General features: G+C 39.4%; 1 protein-coding gene across 1 annotated transcript in view; it reads right to left on the bottom strand.

Annotated features, from left to right (window-relative positions):
- Positions 1-20,141, bottom strand: part of dpp6a (dipeptidyl-peptidase 6a) — a 304,855-nt gene that overhangs the window by 38,298 nt on the left and 246,416 nt on the right. The window contains exons 8-10 of the mRNA XM_038291115.1: positions 16,156-16,276; positions 2,813-2,967; positions 2,636-2,733 (exon numbers count right to left, since the gene is read on the bottom strand). Of these exons, the coding sequence (XP_038147043.1) occupies positions 2,636-2,733; positions 2,813-2,967; positions 16,156-16,276 (374 nt within the window). The remainder of the gene's footprint in view (positions 1-2,635; positions 2,734-2,812; positions 2,968-16,155; positions 16,277-20,141) is intronic.

The following is a 20,141-nucleotide window of genomic DNA, read 5'->3' as shown; positions in this document are numbered from 1 at the left end:
CATAGGGTTCAATATGACGTCGGTCCACCCTTTGCAGCTAGAACAGCTTCAACTCTTCTGGGAAGGCTGTCCACAAGGTTTAGGAGTGTGTTTATGGGAATTTTTGACCATTCTTCCAGAAGCGCATTTGTGAGGTTGCACACTGATGTTGGACGAGAAGGCCTGGCTCTCAGTCTCCGCTCTAATTCATCCCAAAGGTGTTCTATCGGGTTGAGGTCAGGACTCTGTGCAGGCCAGTCAAGTTCATCCACACCAGACTCTGTCATCCATGTCTTTATGGACCTTGCTTTGTGCACTGGTGCACAGTCATGTTGGAAGAGGAAGGGGCCAGCTCCAAACTGTTCCCACAAAGTTGGGAGCATGGAATTGTCCAAAATGTCTTGGGATGCTGAAGCATTCAGAGTTCCTTTCACTGGAACTAAGGGGCCAAGCCCAGCTCCTGAAAAACAACCCCACACCATAATCCCCCCTCCAACAAACTTTACACTTGGCACAATGCAGTCAGACAAGTACCGTTCTCCTGGCAACCGCCAAACCCAGACCCGTCCATCAGATTGCCAGATGGAGAAGCGCGATTCGTCACTCCAGAGAACGCGTCTCCACTGCTCTAGAGTCCAGTGGCGGCGTGCTTTACACCACCGCATCCGACGCTTTGCATTGCACTTGGTGATGTATGGCTTGGATGCAGCTGCTCGACCATGGAAACCCATTCCATGAAGCTCTCTGCGCACTGTTCTTGAGCTAATCTGAAGGCCACATGAAGTTTGGAGGTCTGTAGTGATTGACTCTGCAGAAAGTTGGCGACCTCTTCGCACTATGCGCGTCAGCATCCGCTGACCCCGCTCCGTCAGTTTACGTGGCCTACCACTTCGTGGCTGAGTTGCTGTCGTTCCCAAACACTTCCATTTTCTTATAATACAGCTGACAGTTGACTGTGGAATATTTAGGAGCGAGGAAATTTCACGACTGGATTTGTTGCACAGGTGGCATCCTATCACAGTTCCACGCTGGAATTCACTGAGCTCCTGAGAGCGACCCATTCTTTCACAAATGTTTGTAAAAACAGTCTGCATGCCTAGGTGCTTGAATTTATACACCTGTGGCCATGGAAGTGATTGGAACACCTGATTCCAATAATTTGGATGGGTGAGCAAATACTTTTGGCAATATAGTGTATATATATATATATATATATATTAGGGATGGGACGATTTATGAAAACCATTCGAACCGTTCGGTTCGACTGTCTCGGTTCGATTCGAGTGTGTTTCGTTCGGTTCATGCACTGCTCCTTTTTCTCATAGGCGAAGCGATTACACTCCAGAGCAGAAGGTGGCGGTACTGCGACCAAAGCCAACCACCAGTAGTAAACAAGAAGAAGCGAAGCAGCTTAGCCGGGTGTAGCAGGGAAAAAAATCAGTTGTTGTGGAGAATTGTGTCGGAATGGCGAGTGGGAAAGAACAGGAGTTGGAAGACGCGCCAGCAGCACTTTATAGGTTTGCTGTATGGGACCGCTTTGCATTTAGAGTGACCTACGATGACAGCGGAAAGAAAGTTGTGGATAAAAGTGCAACAGTGTGCAAGCATTGTGCAAAACGTTTTGTTTATGCTAACAGCAACATGACCAACATGTCATGCTAACCCCGAAATCCCTCATACTCCGTCAGCAACCCCCGCTGCGCTCCAGACCGGCTGCTCAAAGCAAAGCCTACAGCCTCCACTGTGGCTTCATCTGCTCCCCTCTGAATCCCTTGGAGATGGTAGAGAGCATGCGTGAGATGATTAAATTCAAAGCAGCAAAACATACGGAAATGATTCAGGGTTTCCGCGGATCATTTAAAATAATTACAATCCATTATTTTTTGGGGGATTTTTTCATTAATTTCATAAATTTTTATGGGATTTGGGTGTAACAATCAACATATACCGAATCGAACCGAACCGAAAACCGTGACCACGAAACCGTGAATCGAACCGAACCGTGGATTTTGTGAACCGTTCCACCCCTAATATATATATATATATAAATATATATACATATATATATATATATATATATATATATATATATATATATATATATATATATATTGAACATGTAGAACTTGAGCGCTATACCAAAATCTATCTGGTGACTTCAGCAAGAAACCAGAGGAGATGATACATGCTTTCCTAAGACTTCTTCTTCTGATTGGCTAATACTGTTAGTTTCATAGCACTCCTTTCCTACCATTGGCTGACAAACGCAAGAGGGGTTCCGATTGTCTTTTTTATTATTTTATTTACAGTGTATTTATTTTTGAGGGATTTTTTTTTCCCCCCACAGGCAATCGCTATGTGCCAGAAATCCGGAAACTTGAATCCCTGCTTTCATTCTCCCAGGTCAGGAAAGATCAGACAGCAAAACTCATTAAAATTATTCAGAGGTGCATGAGTCAAACAAAATTCCACTTTGTGGAAGATTTTTGAAAAAGACGAATTATTTGGCTAAATCAAAAGCTCAAAAGGTTGACTTTGCATTACATAGGCACTTTAAATAACTTTATTACCAATCAGAGATGCTTGAATTTAATTTAAAGCAGAATCCAACAATTATAATGAGCAGCTAAGTTGATCAAAGTTGTTCATGTCTTACCCAATCCTGGGATCATCAGGTTTTCTCATCTCGATAGTATGGAGGGGCCCGTTAAGGTTTACAACATACAGGGTGATGACCGGGTTCTCTTCACCAGCCTGAAGAGGATAAAACAAAACATGAAAATCTAAAATATGTGGCCTGGTTTAGCTTTATAGTTAAAAGCAGTATGGGTACCTTAGGGTATGGATATTCCTTTCCCACTGGGTACGGTGATCCAGTGAACATTGGCAGCTCCATCTTGGGCACGAGAGTGTCATTGATGGTGGCGTAGGCTAACCTGGCTCCATCAGGGGACCACCAGTGGGCGATGTGTGAGTGGAAGATCTCCTCTGGGAGAATGAAAGAAAAAAGTCTATCAGTCAAAATGACAGAGACATATTAGTCGTTTATTGATGTATCTGCTAAACATCTAGTCATTCTGTAGGAAGACGTGTCCAAATATGTAAGATTATCGGCAGACACTTCTGTTGTGTTCTTAATTTATTGGACCTGATGTGAAATTCAAAGAATTATATATATATTTTTTTATTTTAAAGAGGAATGGATTAGCATATAGTGAAGAGAAAGAAATCTATTTTTTTTGGTCATTCTGTCATTGATGCAAAATATGTATTTGAACAAACTCAAGGTGGACTGCAGGTAACGCCACTTAGACCTTTTTGTGTCTAATTAACTGATCTTCTCAGAGGGATTGCTTACTAATCATGCTTGAATTAAAAAAGGGCTTTGAGTCGATGGTGAATAAGCAGAACCAGTACAAGCAAACCTAGAGGGATATATGTAGCCGTTAGATTGGTTGTGTATATTTAATGAGCTAATTCATTTAAAGTGAGAAACATCTTGGACCCATCTGGATCCCACTGCTCCTCAGGGCTTTACTCTTGGGCCACTTTTATTTAAACTATACAGTATTACACTAATTATAATAACTCTGTTAATGAGACACAACTTTAAATTATTTATTATTATTATTTATTCACATTCTCTGACAGTGACTGAGAGTGGTCACAATATCGTTAATTCAACAGGTCAGCATTTCCATCAGTTTCATGCAGAAAAACACCATAGTGAATATCTTTGGTTTAATGACTGTCATCAATGACATTTTTAAGTCAGTTTTTAATAAAGTCCAAATGTCACAACAGACAAAAGGCGATGTGAGCAGACATATTAGAAATCTGTCAGTACAGATACTCTATTCCAGGTCTAAAAAGGGCATCTAAAAAGAAAAAAAAAGCCTTATCTGGTTAAACTGTTGAAAACTGACAACAAATAAAAAATCTCTCCTGCTACTTTTTTCTTTCAGTACATTTCCCTGACTGACACCGTCCGTTTAATCTTAGTACGTCTCTCTAAAACCTGCACACTGCAGCACATAGCACCGTTTGCTTAGGTCATAAATCACAGCAGCTTTTAATCTCCACGCACCCTGTTGACCGAACACACAACTCTGCTACGTTCCTCGAAATGAACCAAAGAGTTATTTCTCTCCCGGTGCAACAAAAGCACAGATAGGTTTTTGGCTTGTTACTTGCTGTGTAGAGAAGAGCTCCTTTTGGCTGAACTGACTTGAAACAATGTGTGATTACAGCTGTTTTGATGCTTCCCTCTGTTCTGCAAAACCACAGACAGATGGTGATTATTTTAACTGATAATGCAACTAAAGCTAACAGGTGAAACTTTATGTACAGCATGAACTAAGGTGATTGCAATCCTCCTTTCTTGATTTTTTGGCTCTAAAGTTAGTTTGCCTGCTGTTTACAAATAGCTCAACCTTGGCCAGATTTAATGTGGGGCAAATGTGAACATTTAAAGTGTCTTACAGATGTTCAGCAAGCTTAACTTCCCTGCTTTGACTGGTCCACTCAAACACCTGGAGATGAAATGAGCTCCAGTGCTTAGCTCCAGCTTTATGTAACCTGGTTTGTATCCAGTTATGAACTGAACCCTCACCTCAATGCCAATTGCCTTACATTTAGCAGGAACATTTGCAAATCCTGTTTAAAACACAAAACAAAAATATGAAAAACACAACCTATTGTTCAGCACAAACAGCATACTGACAACACCGCACTACACGAGGAAGTGAAAAACACAGCAGTTTACACCTTTTCCAAAGCTTTTTCCTGCTGTTGAAGAACCACAGTAATTTTATATCAGGAGTTTTCCCACAACCTGTTGATAGTGGTGATATTTATGAGCTAAATAACAGGATGTCTCAAGATGTTTATTTTTCCGAATCCTCGCCAGCAGGCACTGCTGGTCGCTCCCCTTGTTTTCCATGCAGACCTGTCTGCGTAGTAAAAACATCTTCCTAGGTTCATCACCCAAAGAGTGGTGTAAGCCTTAAATTACATACTTTTGCCGCACGAACCAAGCTTAATGCTTCAAAGAGCAGAGATATTTGCACAGAAATTAAATAACACAGAGATGGGCAGATGCAACTGGTTTCAATTGACCATCAAGGGTTATGAAAGGAAAGGGGAGTGAATAGAAATTCATTCACATACTAAATATATGTGCTCTTTCATCCTCTGACGTGGGAGCTGGCTAAGAGTTCATCTGCCTGGCTGTGGTTTTCCTTAAGGGGCCGCCTGTGGGGCTGGTTTACAGTTGTCTTTTGTATCTCTGCTTCTTCCTGTATCCCTGCTTCTATCTCCGCTCACACTCAGAATGGTTCTGCTGCAGGTTTTTTCCTGTTAAAAGGGAGTTTTTCCTCTCCACTCTCGCTACAAGTATGCTTAGTGTGAGGGATTGCCTTTGAGTCAGTGAGTCAATGCAATCAGCTGGTTTTCCTTAGATGGAAAACTCTGAACTCATCTGACTGTATGATCTGGTTGATTTGTCTCTTTAAAGTGCCTTAAGATGACATGTTTTCTGAATTGGAGCTATATAATAAACTGTTACAGTTTCGGACTTTTGTTTCTTGTGAAAACCACCTTCCCTCCACTTCACATTTAAAACTGCTGTTGGAACTATTTATTCTTTATTTCTTTATCCATTTGAATTGTGTTAATTCCTAAACTTATATATTTTTTGTATTATTTACAGACTTTATTTATAGGTTAATTGCTGAATTTTGTGTATTTATTTTTTGTTGTTATCATTTTTTCTTTCTTTATTTTATGTAAAACAGGAAGAAATGTGGGCTGTCCACTTTCTATAACTGTAGGAGCCTGGTAAGGACCAGCAGGCATTTGGGTTAGGAGCCTATGGGTTTTTACCAGTGCAAGAAAGGTGACAGAGCAAGGAATGTTTGAACTCTGTAATGTTGCAAGAAATATAGGAAATAAATCAACTGAACATCTACAAGTTTGGACATCAACTTCTTTTGCCTGCGTCAAGAAAACGCGATCCCATTGCCTATAGTGGCTTATTGGAACTTTATTGGATGTTTGGTTTGACAAACAATCGCCACTACAACTGCTCTGTGCTGGTTTATCACATAGCATACCACAAACAAAAAGTTTGTTTTCGATGTGACAAAATTAAGTAAAGGTATCGAGTAAATTAACATGTTTATAGGGGAACTGTATACAAAAAAAATCTCCCTCTGTGCACTGTAAAGCTAATTAAAACATCAGCCGTTCGGGGTGAGGAGAAGGAATGAGGCTGTTGGTTGAAAAAAGCCCAGTGAATCCAAGTGTACCTGCAGACAGAGCTCAGCAGGACCTAATTGCATCTTACTTCCTGATAACGTGCAGAGCAGTGAAGCAAAACACAAAACAGAGCTATACTACTTTTGGAAATAAATATATATATATATGTACATCTTTTTCCCCCCTGCATTGCCGTCTCCCCCTGCGGCAGCTTTAAATACCATTTTGTGTGGAGTGGAACCAGCAGGCCGACGAATTTACTCAACTGGCAGGAGCCCAGTCACCTTGGTTAGTCAAGGAGAACACCGTTACCTTCCTCAAAGCATTCTGATTTCTGTGAGGAGACGAAAGGAGAGAGAGAAGGTAGCGGTGGGAGAAACACTTTTAATGAGCTAACTCTCATTTTCCCTCTTAAGTAATGGGGCTGTCTTGTTTTTTTCAGAGCTGCCTCATTGAGACGATCACCAAGGTGAGCTCATCTCCTCTTTACTTGCTCTCTGCCTTGCCGTGCAGACTACATTATGCACTGAGTGGAGCGCATTATTAATGCATGAGCTACAATGAGTTGAGTGGCCAGTGGGAAATAATGAGTGCAAGGTGACAGGCTGGAGCAGAATGAGCTGATGAGATCAGGAAAATCAAACGTTCCATCAACAACTAATGCTAAAGTTTGCCCTGAACATATTTAGTATCTTGTTACAATAAGCAAACTTGAAATGTTAATTATAGACATGAATGTGGCCAACAGGGGGCAGCAGTGCAGCACAGAAATATTAATTCTATATTTCTATAATCAAAGCAGAGCCTTTTGTTCTGATGTTTTACTTCCCGGCCTCCATCAGCTGCATCAGTCCTGCAGTAAACATCTGGCAATGATGCAAATTGATTGTGAAACACAATTAAACTCCGTTACATGACAGCAGAGAGGTAGCTTTAAGGCTGTCTTAATGATGTGCAAATTAATTAGAGGGCATGTCAGAGAGAGATCCCTGTCACTGGATTCATCTCAGCCTTTAAACAGAACACTTCAGCATTTAATTGAAATTTTAGCAACCATAAGAATGATCTCCCACTCAAACTGTGCCATGAAAAATGATTTACCCCTTACAGATGTATTTTGTTCAGCCTGTTGAAACGTTTTACACAATCAAAAAATACACAAATGCCAAAAAATAATACAAAAACATTTTTAAGTGACAACCACCTGACATTTGTAAACCATCTAAAGATTGTTTCGCAGATTCAGTAACCCCAGGATGTTAATCTTTTCTGTAGTTCTTAAACAGTGAGATCTGACTATTATTGTTACCTCCTTCATCGCCCCACTCCTCTTGGTTGTAACTTACACATAGGTGTCTTTTTATTTATTTGAATAAGTGCAGATGTAGACTAGTTTAGATGATTTCCTAGAGCCTGCTTTACAAATAACAAATCCCACCTGCATTAGATAATTAGAAAGTTTCTTCTATGTCCCATTTTGAAGAGTGGCTAGAGCACTCAAAGGCTGGTTATACTCCCCGCAGCAGTGTGTTGCAGTGAGCTTGACGCAGACTTTTTTGATTTATACTTGATTTTGTAGCGTGATCTGCGTTATATTCCACGCCACAACGCAAGAGGTACAATCATGAACTAGCTGTGGGTCTAGATACAGCTGGAGGTGAGGAAGTGGGGGCAAGTTTGTCCGACAATGGAGGGACATATGGACGAAAAAGAGCGGGGATCCAGGTGGACAAAAGGGTCCCAGTGTTCTCACGCACCTCGCTCTTCTAGCTGGTCCAACTTCACGAGTTGTTTTCCACAGTTGCGGTCATACAACAAAACAAGCCGGCAAGCAGATGTAGAAATTTACCAATCAGAGGCCTCCTGTCTGTGGCACTATCTCCGGCCACCTACAATTTGGGAGAGGTGCAGCAGAGTGTCTGCGGACGGGGCGGGGACGTCTTTGCGTTCACTGTGACACCTACGCAGACGACCTAGTTTCGAAGTATAAATCAGCCTTATGGCTGTGTGATATAAGTACATTACACATTTAACCCTGGGAGACAGAAAGTCAGGGGCACTTAAAGAAGTCTAAAGTACATACAATAACAGGTAACTTTATTTTAGGTAAGGATTCATAAAGTTTTACTTGAGTTACAAAAACCAATGTTGGATGGTTGAATGGATAAATGGATTAGCTAGTCTATCTTTTTAATATGGCTCCCTAGTAATCAAATGGACTGTTTATTACAAATGTTTGTTCTACAGGGAAAAGACCTCAATGACAACAACCTTAACAACTCCCCATCACAAAGAGGTGGAACTGTCTTTGGTTCAATTTGCTAAGACTTTGTTAGGCTACTCTATTAAGCTTGGAACTCAACACTACTCCAGACATTTTTTAATTGAAAAATCTTCCAGGATGAGAACAAAAACATCTTCAAACTAGGAAAACAAAGTCCAGTGGTTTAAAAAAAAAACTTTTTCAGGAATCACTATGACCTGGATGACTGAGAATCTTCACCGGCATACTGAGCATAGATTCCAATACATTTAAGGGTTTTTATACAACTTTGCCAGCAGTAGATGATTTGATGACTTTGAAAACAGTCAAACGTTTGCGTTGTGTGTATTAAAGCTATAATGTGTAATTATCAGCAACATCTAATTAGTGGTAAGACTGCAGCACCACTACACTGCTCAGTCCGCCTACAGGCTCCTGTGGACCTCAGCAGTTCTCAGTCCACCAACATCCTCTCTAGAGCCTAGCCTTGGTCCACAGTCGTCTCTGCCTCCTCTTTCTCCTGGCGGGCTACTTCAATGTCCTTCTAACAATAAGCTGCATCCACTCTCCCTGCCTTTGGATCTCTCTCCACCATCAAATAACAATAAAAATATCGCTCAATATAGTTGGTCTTCATAATAACTGGCCAGTTGCAGGTCATGGCTGCTGTTAGTGTAGTTTACATTGAAGCTCTGCACGGCCGTAGCTCAAAAGATGTCAGCGTTCAGAAACGGAAACCAATTCCCACGTGATTATAAATAGCAATTTCTAAGACATGGCAAACATAAAGATTGAGACTTTAAGCTCATATCATATCAAATAACATAGAAATATATTATCTACACCATTTATGTCAGTAAATTGCTTTAATTATTACACATGGTACCTTTAAGCTTCTTTGATGCTAATTACCAGCATTTTGCAGCAAGATTGCATGTTTTGCCCCAATCTAAAACATATCCACCTGATTTCCTTTGATCATTACAAATAAAAAAGAAAAAAACATCTGGCTCCTGCAAGACTTTGCCCCAATAAGAAGAAAAAAAATGAAATCTACATTCCCTTTTGTTAATCTTTCCCTCCTCAGTAAACAAGTGTTGATTATGCAGTTACTTTATGCCCTGCAGGCTTCGACACAAACAGAGCGATAAACAGAAACAGCCAAGAGAACGAGCCTCTCGACGCAAACAGCCATCTAGCCAAACATCTATGAGGCAAGAACAAGCTGAATCAAAGCAACAGTGGGTTTTTATCTCAGAACGACAGAGCCCAATAAACAGCCGTTTCCTGTGGCCGCGTCGCACTGCAGGATGTGTCAGGATGACTGCCGCCTCAGTAATCAGACAGCAGACAGATGACAGGACACCTGAGGTGTTTTGGACTGTAAACTCACAGCTGCTGCCACTCCTCAATGTGTCCTGCTTCTTTTAATTTTGCTTTTAATTTTCCTGCCTTCTTTCCTTGCACACTTCAAACACACAAACACACATTTGTGGATTAAAACAGTACTTCAAACCAAGAGGATATCCAAGCCCAGGAGATTATTTGGCAGCCTTTCACCTCTCTGCCCCCAATCGGCCACAGAGCGACACGCATAGCATAAAGGACCTCTCTCCTCCACGGTGGCATACCGAGCCTCAGCTTGACCTTGGCCAGAGGAGAGTCTGAGTCATTAGCATGGAAAATGTTGTGCCTTGCAGTCTCACTGGTCATTGTAAACATCACAGAGACTGGCTCAGCTTATAAGCTGCCCCCTGCAGATACTTGCATCACTGCTGGGCCAGAGCCAAATCTTTTTACAGGCTTACAGATACAGTTTTTGGAAAGGGATTTTCTCTGACAAGAATGAAAAAGGGGGCTTTCACTTTATTTACAAAGGTACAGAAATAAACCCAATAGTCAACATAAGCCCAAAGCCAACAATCTTTGTATTGTGAAGATGTGAGTTTCTTCTAAAAGTGTTAATGGGGAATAAAAACCCTGCTCAAAATAATTAGAATGTCGTAAAAAATATAAATCAGTGTTTTTTTTTTCTTTTCTGTCATTGTTTAAAAGTCATACTCATAACGATTAGAGATCGTAAATTAATTGAAGCCGCCTTTCTTTTGAGAAATAGACAATAAAAAATTTAAAATAGAACGTCTATGAAACATTTAATATTGTTAAAAACAAACAAAACAAATTATAGCCCACTCTGGTGTGGGGCGTCCTAGTGCAGGGATCACTGTAGCCTTAGGAAAACTGTCAAACAATGAATACATTGGAGGAGTTGGGGAACCATATAAGAAGTGGACTGAAGCTTGAGTCAGTGCACCATCAGCCAATCAAAGATGGATCCTACAAATGGATTGTAAGTGGCTCACTATAGTGTCTCACCAAGAGGGTATCCTCATTTCGGTATTGATCAATCTATAACAGGAAATTACCTATACACACACATATACGTACATCAATCCCTCTGTGCAGGCGCCGTTTTGTCCTTCAATCTCAGGTCCTTTACCAGAGGCCTGGAGGCTTGAGGGTTCTGCAGAAGATTTAAACTCTTCCAAGGCTGCCCTCTTCTGGACTGAGCACTCAGATGTCATGCCTGTAATCTGCGGGAGCCACTCTCCCAGTTTAGGGGTCACTGCCCTGAGTCTTCCAATAACCACAGGCACCGATCTGGCCTTCACCTTCTCGTGTTTCTTCTTGTTGATGTTACTGTTACTTGGTACTGCTACATCGACCACTACCACCTTCTTTATTTGCTTGTCCATCACTACTGTGTCTAGTTGGTTTGCCATAATCAGTTCATCTGTTGGTATCTGGAAGTACTTCAGGATGTTAGGTTGGTTATTTTCAAATAACCATGTAGGATGCATCGCATTTTGGTCTCAGGACTTCCAGGCAAAACCTGGGAAAGATGTTCCTGCATACTATGCCGGCCACTTGGTGTGTCCATGTATGCTGCAAGCATCTTGCAGCCTGATGTTATTTGTTTGGTTAGTCACTGTGCTGCCATGATTAGCACCTCTCAGCTGCCTTTCAGTCCAGCTTTGTCCAGCCCCTCCTAGGAACTTGTAACATCAGCCACCCCTTCTACCTGCTGGTGGTAGATGATTTGCATAGGCCTGTCTTTTCACAGAGGCCCCTGCTTCTCTTCATTCTCAGGTTTAATCTGCCTGAACTATTTACTCAGCACTTCATCAGCGGTGGCCATCTTTTGGATTTTTTTTTTTTATTATCCAGGATAGTGGTGAGGGTTCACAATACCCCCAAGGCTATTTCCATACGCAAATAATGTCTGGGTTTTATTTTTTGAAAGGAGTTTTTTCAACTGTACTTCCACGGAATAACCCAGTAGCAATCAGCGCCTACATTTGACTGATTTAAGGATTTAACAGATTTGATTCCAAAAAGAAGATTTAATAATTTAGAACCGACAATAATTATTTTTTGTTCCAAGTTATTTTTCAAATAAAGTTTCAATAACATCACTGATAGCAGCCTCATAGAAAAGCAACTACTTAGAGCCGATAATTTTATCGATGCGCATACTGTATGTTTTCAGGAACAAAGGCCTAAAAAGAGAGTTCCACATCAGATGGTTACATCAGATGGCCCTTTATACATGGAGACTGTTGGTACAACAATATGGAGATCAACACCTGTATTCCATCTGTTTTCTCTTAAGCCGGGCATTCACTGTGCGATTTTTTCAATCGTTGCACGCAGCTATAGCTCGCACTGTACGACAAAAAGAAGAAGAAGAATCCATGTTTGGGACTGCCCACTGAATGATTTGCCCAAGACGGTCGACTGAAAATCGAACAACTTTGATTTTCTCGCGACCTCACGATTCCTGATCGGGAGGTCGTTGTGAGAGGCTGATCGCCCCTCGTTACCGCCTATACACAACACAACACACGACCAGGCTAAAAGCAGAGCCGATCGGAAAATTCTCGCACGACTGGAAAGTCGCCCTGAAAAGGACAAAAATCGCAGTATAAGCCCGGCTTTAGCTAATCTCCTTTAGGGCTGCTACTGTCATACACACAGAAAAAGCCAGAATCACCGGGATCATGTGACATAGAACATTTTTCTTTTAGAGATTATGATTCAATTTCCCTAAAATACTCTGTTATTTATTAGCTAAATGGCTCCTATTGTGGTTGTAATGCTTACATTTAGACTAATTATTTAGTAATAAAAAACTTCCAACATTAACAGTTATTTTCATGACACATTAAAAACATAATTTTAGAGAATTAATTCTAAAAAAAAAATTGAAAATCATTTGGAAATGTGCAGGAAGTAGTATCCAGTTTAAAAGGGAATTTGAACCAAGCATTAAACCAAGAACATCTTATTTATGCCTACGAAACACAATCTTTCATATTTCGGTCACACCTAGCTAGAGATTATTTCATAGAGCATTCTAAGACCGTTTACATTTGCCTGACTGTATTAGAGTGGAAGATGTGTTTTATCTTGGAGTCAAAGATTCCTCCATCAATAAATGATGAGTGTAAATTACTGGGCTTTCAGCAGTCCATAAATAGGAGTCACAAGGTTAGATGTTGCAATCACGCTCTGATTAATGTTAAATGTCAGGGAAGGAAGAAAAAAATCTCAAGGATGAACCTGGATTTTAATACTGATTAATGCTGCAGGTGGACAGTATTACATATAAACAGAAAGCTTTTTACAGGCTTTATGCTGCTGATAAGGTGGAATTTGATGAGTTCAGAGTCACCGAAACCCTCACAGGTCACCCCGAGGAGCTTCATTTCTTCATTAACAAGAAGCCAAAATGTGAATAAGTCATTGTTCCTGCAGAAATGAAGGCTTGGCTTTGTGTAGTGTCATGTTTTTTTACTATCACAACATCTATCAACCTGTATCGCCTCTGTTGTTCGAGCATAATATACACAGAGTAAATTCATTTAGCTGAATCCAGGTCATAGTTAAATTTTCTACATTGACACAAGCAGGTGAGTTTGATTGACGGTGCCCCTGGACCTTTGTATCACAATGTACAACTGAACAACATGCAGGCAAATAGCTTATTGATGAAATTTCTTTATCCACTAGGTTTGTAAAGAAGGGAAATTAATAACATTTTTGATAGCAATTTGTCTTAAGAAGTTAAGAGCTACATACCAGAAATGTTAGTCTGGCTGCTAACACTTGATAGCGATTTTTGTTCTTATCACTAATGAAACATGCAAGAGCTTAAGAAAAATTGGGTATAACAATGTCACTGTACATATATACAGTATGTCTGAAGCATATTGATTTTCTTTTTATAACTAGATGCAAATGTCCGTCTGTTATAAAAGAGTTAATCTTACTGTGTCATTTTATCATTGTGAATTGCACCTTTACTAAGGACAAAAGGTAATCTGTTGTTAAAAATGTACATGTTGTGACTTTTTTTTTTTCTTTTTTGGAGTTTTTGTGGCACCAGTGGCTTGTTTTTTCGAGCAGTAGGCTGACAGGAAAGGGGGTATGAGAGAGGGGGAGAGACATGTGGCAAAGGACCACAGGTCGGATTGGAACCCGAGTTGGCTAAGGGTTGTGCGCGCTAACCACTGCACCACCTGCACGCCCGGCTGGGTGCAGTTTAAAGGGCTACTTTTGTATATATTTCTAAGAATATGGACAACATTTTTTCCTTCCTGTTGTAGATTGGTCACTTTAGTCCAGGGGTCACCGACGTGGTGCATGCAGGCACCAAGGGGCTCTCAAGGACCACATGGGGTGCCCCAAGCATCTTCTGAAAACTTACCAGTGGACTAAGTTTGACATTTTATTTTATGCTGTGCTCTTATTTTTTATCATTTATAGAGCATTTCCTCATATCCATCATTTAAATCAGGCATCCCCAAAGTCAGTCCTCGAGGGCCGCTGTCCTGCAGGTTTTAGAGGTTCCCCTGCTTTAGCAGAGCTGATTATGATGATTGCAGTTGAGCAAAACCCTGTTAATCAGCTTTCAATTAAAATCAGCTGTGCTGGAGCAAGGAAACCTCTAAAATCTGCAGGACAGCGGGCCTTGAGGACCGACTTTGGGGATGCCTGATTTAAATCATGAAAGCATTTATAGGAATATCTAAATATATATCTAAAAAAAGATATATATTTAAATATATATAGCTAAAAAAAGAAATTAAAATATACAGTACAAATATGTTTATTATCTATGACGTCTAGGTAAATGCTGACTCCTCCAGCTAATAGGTCAGTACTGGTAGCCCATGACTTAGTAGCCATATAGGTAGGCCTCAGTCTTATAAAGGTTGGTTACTCCTGCTATAGACCATAAGCTTATGTGATTACTTTTATCTCAAAATTGCTGTTTAAAAGTCAGAAGAAAAATGCTCTTTATTTCTAAAGTGAGTTTTACAGTAATATATACCACTGTTAGAGAGTTAATAACAAATACCAACTGTTTAGAGCAGTAGAAGGTTATGGTTTTGGCCTTTACCTAATCATATTTAGTTACTTTAACACAATTGCTTCATGTTAACAGGGTAGGACATAAAACAATTCTGTTAGAGTAGCTAAATATGATTAAGTAAATGCCAAAAACAGTTGCATTATTTTTTTCAGTGTAGCTTGATGTAGACTTACGAGGGGACTTTCTGGAATATTTGACCTCTGAATTTCTCCAAAACGTGACCAGAAAGGGTGCTCTGGACTACATGTTTCTTTAGGACAAATGTTATTATTTTTTCAGGGAGTAGATAAAAAAGTTCAAGTCTTTTGTAGAAGATGAAGCGCTGGTTAATGTTGGTTAGCTTAGCTTCATAAATTTTTTTTTAAATGTACCCAAAGAGTCAGCTCTAATATCATCTCTAAACACTCAAACTCAGAAGGATAAGGAAGGAAAGAAATTTGCTTGTTTTATTTCAATTTTCCAAGTAATTTTAATGATTCATTTTTGAGATTAGATAAACAAATGCCAAATTCTTCATTAGATGCAAAACCCCTGCTGAAATCTTTCATTATTGTTCATTTGTAAACAAATACAGAACGCCATAACATTTATAGCCCTTTGCTAATTTGCAGAGCACTTCTCAGACAGACCAAAATTAACAAAAAAGAAGACTGTAATAAAACAGTCATGGGCTTAATAAATCTAAAAGCTATCCTCTGATGGGTTATTTCATATAATTGTAATATAAACCTAATCATATTTGATGTTTTTCAAAATAATGGAAGTTATATATGAAATAGCCTATCAAGAAGAACATAACAGTCAGTCTAGTTGATCTTTTTGCCTTAAAAAGCCTTTTAGAGTATTTTTCTCACTATAAAGTGATTGTGTTGCTCACGTACAAAGCATATAGTACACTTCTTTGTGTTTTTATTGTCATTACACTGTCAAAAGTACAGATATGTGTATAGAAATGAACTCTGCATTTAACTCATCTCCTTGGGGAGCAGTGGGTTGCTATAGTCTTGCTCAGGGACCCAGTGTAAGTCCGTGGGAGTGGGGCTTAAACCCAGAACCTCTGGCTTTCAAGCGCAGAAGTTCTGAGTTCAAGCTATTCAAGGTATTTAAGTAATTTCCCTCTGGGATTATTAAAGTATTTCTGATTCTGATTCTATTCAAGCTACAAGCTATTCAACTTTACCACTAATGCCTGGATATTTGGTAGTATTTCCATTACCTTCATACAACCAGTCACTGAGTCCATTGAAGATGAAGCCTTCCCTTCCAGTAGACACCAGACGAATTGAACGGCTCTCCACCTTAGATCGATAGTAGATGTTGTTCTCAAAAATGAATATCTGTATGGGAGAAAAGCAGACAAAATATGGTCCAATGGAATTTTAACCAACTTTGATAATGGATACATCATCTTAAAGTGGCAATTTTGAATGTTTTCTACTTCTAATTTAGGGGTTTTATCCCCAAAAATTTATCATCTCTACGTCAAATTAAAAAAAGTGAAGACTAGAGACATAGAAGGTCAGTCACGACTCAATATTAAGAATACAAAACAGGTTTTCTCTCAAGAAAAAAAACAATGCTTTTAAAAAAAAAAGTGAATTAAAGCATAACTCTTCTAAATGTTTGATAAAAACACAAGCCCTGGGGAGTGAGGTGCTGATTTGGACTCTTCTTTTCCTCACTCCTTCAGGGCTTTAAGATTACTGAAGGTCAATTCAGTCATTAAACAGAATAATGGACCTTACAGTTAAGAGCTAAGCCAAAGCTGCTCTTTGGCTAAGAATTTTTAAGATGTTCCTACCTCAACAAGGAAATCAATACTGGATTATTACAAAAAGAACTTGTTTGGTATGGTAGGGATTAAATATATTGGCCTGGAACAGGTGTTGCTATCAGTTTGAGAGAGATTATAAAACAACTATTCAGTGTAGTCTGAATGATGAAGCTTTTCTCAGCAGGAAGTCTACTACTGTTTCCACCCTTTTTTTAGTCTTTTCAAATATATTTCCTTTCACTAAAGAATAAAAAAAAAACTCCCAACTAGGATCCCAACAATTTATCCTTTCACTAAACCGTGTCTAAGCAGTCTGACATTTAGTATGCATGGTGAAAAATTAGCCACTTAGGTTTCTTCAGCAAATGCTGCATCTTTAACGGAAAAATAGCAGAACCTGTCACAATTAGCTTCTCCTGAGAAGGCGTAAGCTGTGGGCCTCATGTGCTTTGGTGACAGTCCAATGCACACGAGTCTCGGTGTAGGAGCCTATCTAGGCCACAACAAAGAGAGAACACCTAGCCCTGTTCTGTCATAAGAAAGATGGGAATTTGGTCTGAGGCCATACGAAGCACAAAACATTTTAAAGAAAGAGGATATTTTGTTTGGATAACAGAAAATGTTCTCTCTGCAAAGAAAATATTTTTTCACTCTAGACGTTACAGGTGAAACTCTCCTGCACCGATGGAACTATTAATATTTGTATACCTTTTCCTAATCACCTGTAGTTTGGCCAGCAAGTGTATTTTATAGTCAGCATTAGTTCTTATGATTTTATTTTCCTTTTAAGTTTTTGTTGCACACAGCTTCCCTTGGGGGTTTTGGATTTAGAAACCTACATCAGAGCCACAAGTTAAATTTTAGTCCCTTTTTCAGAGTGTCCTAAAAATAGCTAGAGGCAGACTGGGCAGAAGCACCTCTTTTAATTGAAAGAATATCACCAACATTTCTACTCCCCCATAGTGTCCAAAGTGTTGGAATAGAAAACTAATGGCTATTCTCTGGATTTCTCCACCTCCCTCAGACTGATCATGGGCTACTTTGCTACTGTTTTGATTAATGTTCATGTTCTTGCCACGTCATGAAAGCACTGGCACACGTGTTTTAGTCTTGTTCATGTTCAGATTATGGGTTGAACAGTGGTCTTTGAGAACAGTAATTCCAGATAAATCAGTACTGCTTTCATGTATTGTCGCCAAAGTCTCAAACATCACAGAAAAAAGTAGTTAAATTTATCGCTACTTGTAAAAAAAAAAGTGTTAGAGGTGTCTGAAAAGTTGGCAGCAGTGCTGGTGAGCAGGGCTCAAATACTGTAGGTCTTTTATGTGATCGGAGGAGGAGACAAATAGTTCAATCAGGTATCAGGGGTATGTTCATTAGAAGGAGGCAGGAGAGGCCAGCCACCGCTCCACAGCTGGGGCCAGTAAATCACCAACCTTGATCTGCACAGCATTATGCAACCATAATAACCTCAGGCCAGGTCAGTCTGTTTATCACTTATGTAATGTTTTGAAGAAAACACAACACATTTTTCTATCTGTAATCTGTAAGCCATGTGCTCTTTCCCTTTAAGCTCACAATTATGGATTAATCTATGATGGTCCATTAAAAAAATATATATTCCAGGAAAATACCTCAAAGCTTTAGATTGTGACAAAGAATTAAGAGATTTGAAGGGTATTAATATCTTTGCAAAGCGCTGGTAATCTGGCAGGAATAACTAAGCTGATAGTTCTTTCTTTAAAGATACATTTCTTTAAAAAAACAACAACAACAACAACAAAAAAACAGTATATATATCAGTAACTGTTTTTCCACCAGTAAATATGCTTTAGTACTTAATGTTTAAAACTTTAATACTATGATTACTTACTTTTAACCTTTAGGTCTACTTCTCTCACAATAAATCTGTATCAAAGATTGCAGCATTTGCATTGACAAAAGCATCTTCCTTAGCAAAACTGGCCAAAACCAGAGAAAAAAGCATAAGAAATGTGTTTAAGCATTTAGAGCAAAATGATTAATAGATTGAGGATGTTCAGTGGATAAAAACTATATAAACAAGCTTTAAGTCCCATGCACAAAGCCTCCTGAAGTGTAACGTCTATGTATTTTGGCTCACAGCGAGCCTTGTTTAACTGTTAATTGGAAGGAGTGGCTCTGATATGATTTGGCAATGTAAATCGCACATATTTCTAGTGTAATTAACAGAAACTGTTTTGCAGAAAATAATTTGGAGAAAGGCTTGTCTTACAATTGATTTTCATCTTGTTCATCTTTGAAAAGCAGTACAAGAAATAGGCCTCCTGAGGCCTTTCTAAGTATCTGTTCTTCTGGGAAGAGAATCAGCTCCATGTGGAGAATTAGCTGCCTACAGAGAGCGAAAAAAGAAAATAAAACAATTGGATTTATTTTTTATGGTTAAAGAACTGTATAAAAATCTTTATACTTTTTTCAGATTGCATATGTTTTATTATTGCTTTTTGGTCTAACAAAGTTGCTCATGTGTGGCTCAAGAGCTGCATTACAGCCCTGTAAGTAAATGAATAAAGGAGGATCAATCAAGGATGGGCAATTTGCTAAAAGAGAATAGCAGGTGGACAGAGTTACAATGATTAGATTCAACATTTGATAACAATCGGTTTTTGGCTCCACCTTTCAACAGCCCAGTTTCAGCAAGAGGACATTTCTCCCTGTAACATTAGGCCCTCCATAGGTATGTGGACCTTTAGGGACTGCTGCTACTCTGTTTCCTGTACACACTGCAGATAAAAGTCAGACCAAAGCATGAATGATGAAGCAAAACTTGAGGCCACATCAATCTAGGAAGCGAGTTAATTAATCCCCCGATCAGATAACAGGTAATTAATAGCATTTTATCTTCAGGACGCAATCACTTATATTCTAACCGCCCTGTAAACCAGCATGCTGAAGCTCATTAAGACTGCGGTAGATCTGATGGGGTGGCGAAGGAGAAGATGGACAACGACCCATCTTGGAAGAAAAAGGATGGGCCTAGGTTTCTTGAATTTTAATTATACTGAGTTCCAGGTCTTTACTGAGATATTACTGGACAATAAGTGCTCAGCTGTTGAAGTATGTGAGCATAATGTCTTCAGAGGGTTAGAAATGTGGTCACCGATCAATGATAGATGCTTCACATGAACTGGAGGAATGGAGGACATCAATTATGAAAGGCAATGATAAAAACTTGGTGTTGGTCCTAGACAGCCAGTTGGAAGGCCTCATCTATATTATATAATGGGAGAAACAACTTTAGACCAGATGAAACTCAAACTTTAAGCATTGAAATGTTTCAAAACATACATTTGTCCGCAAAAGACAAATACTTCGACTTTATCATTAAACAAAAAAAGGAGAAAACTCCGGGAAAAGAAAAACAATAAGTTTTCAAAAAACCTGAAAAG

This window comes from Cyprinodon tularosa, unplaced genomic scaffold (assembly GCF_016077235.1).
Source record: "Cyprinodon tularosa strain WSP-4 unplaced genomic scaffold, ASM1607723v1 ctg294, whole genome shotgun sequence".
In the NCBI taxonomy this organism is placed as follows: Eukaryota; Metazoa; Chordata; class Actinopteri; order Cyprinodontiformes; family Cyprinodontidae; genus Cyprinodon; species Cyprinodon tularosa.
Note: the sequence above shows the minus strand (reverse complement) of the source record. Positions and strands in the feature narration are given on the sequence as shown.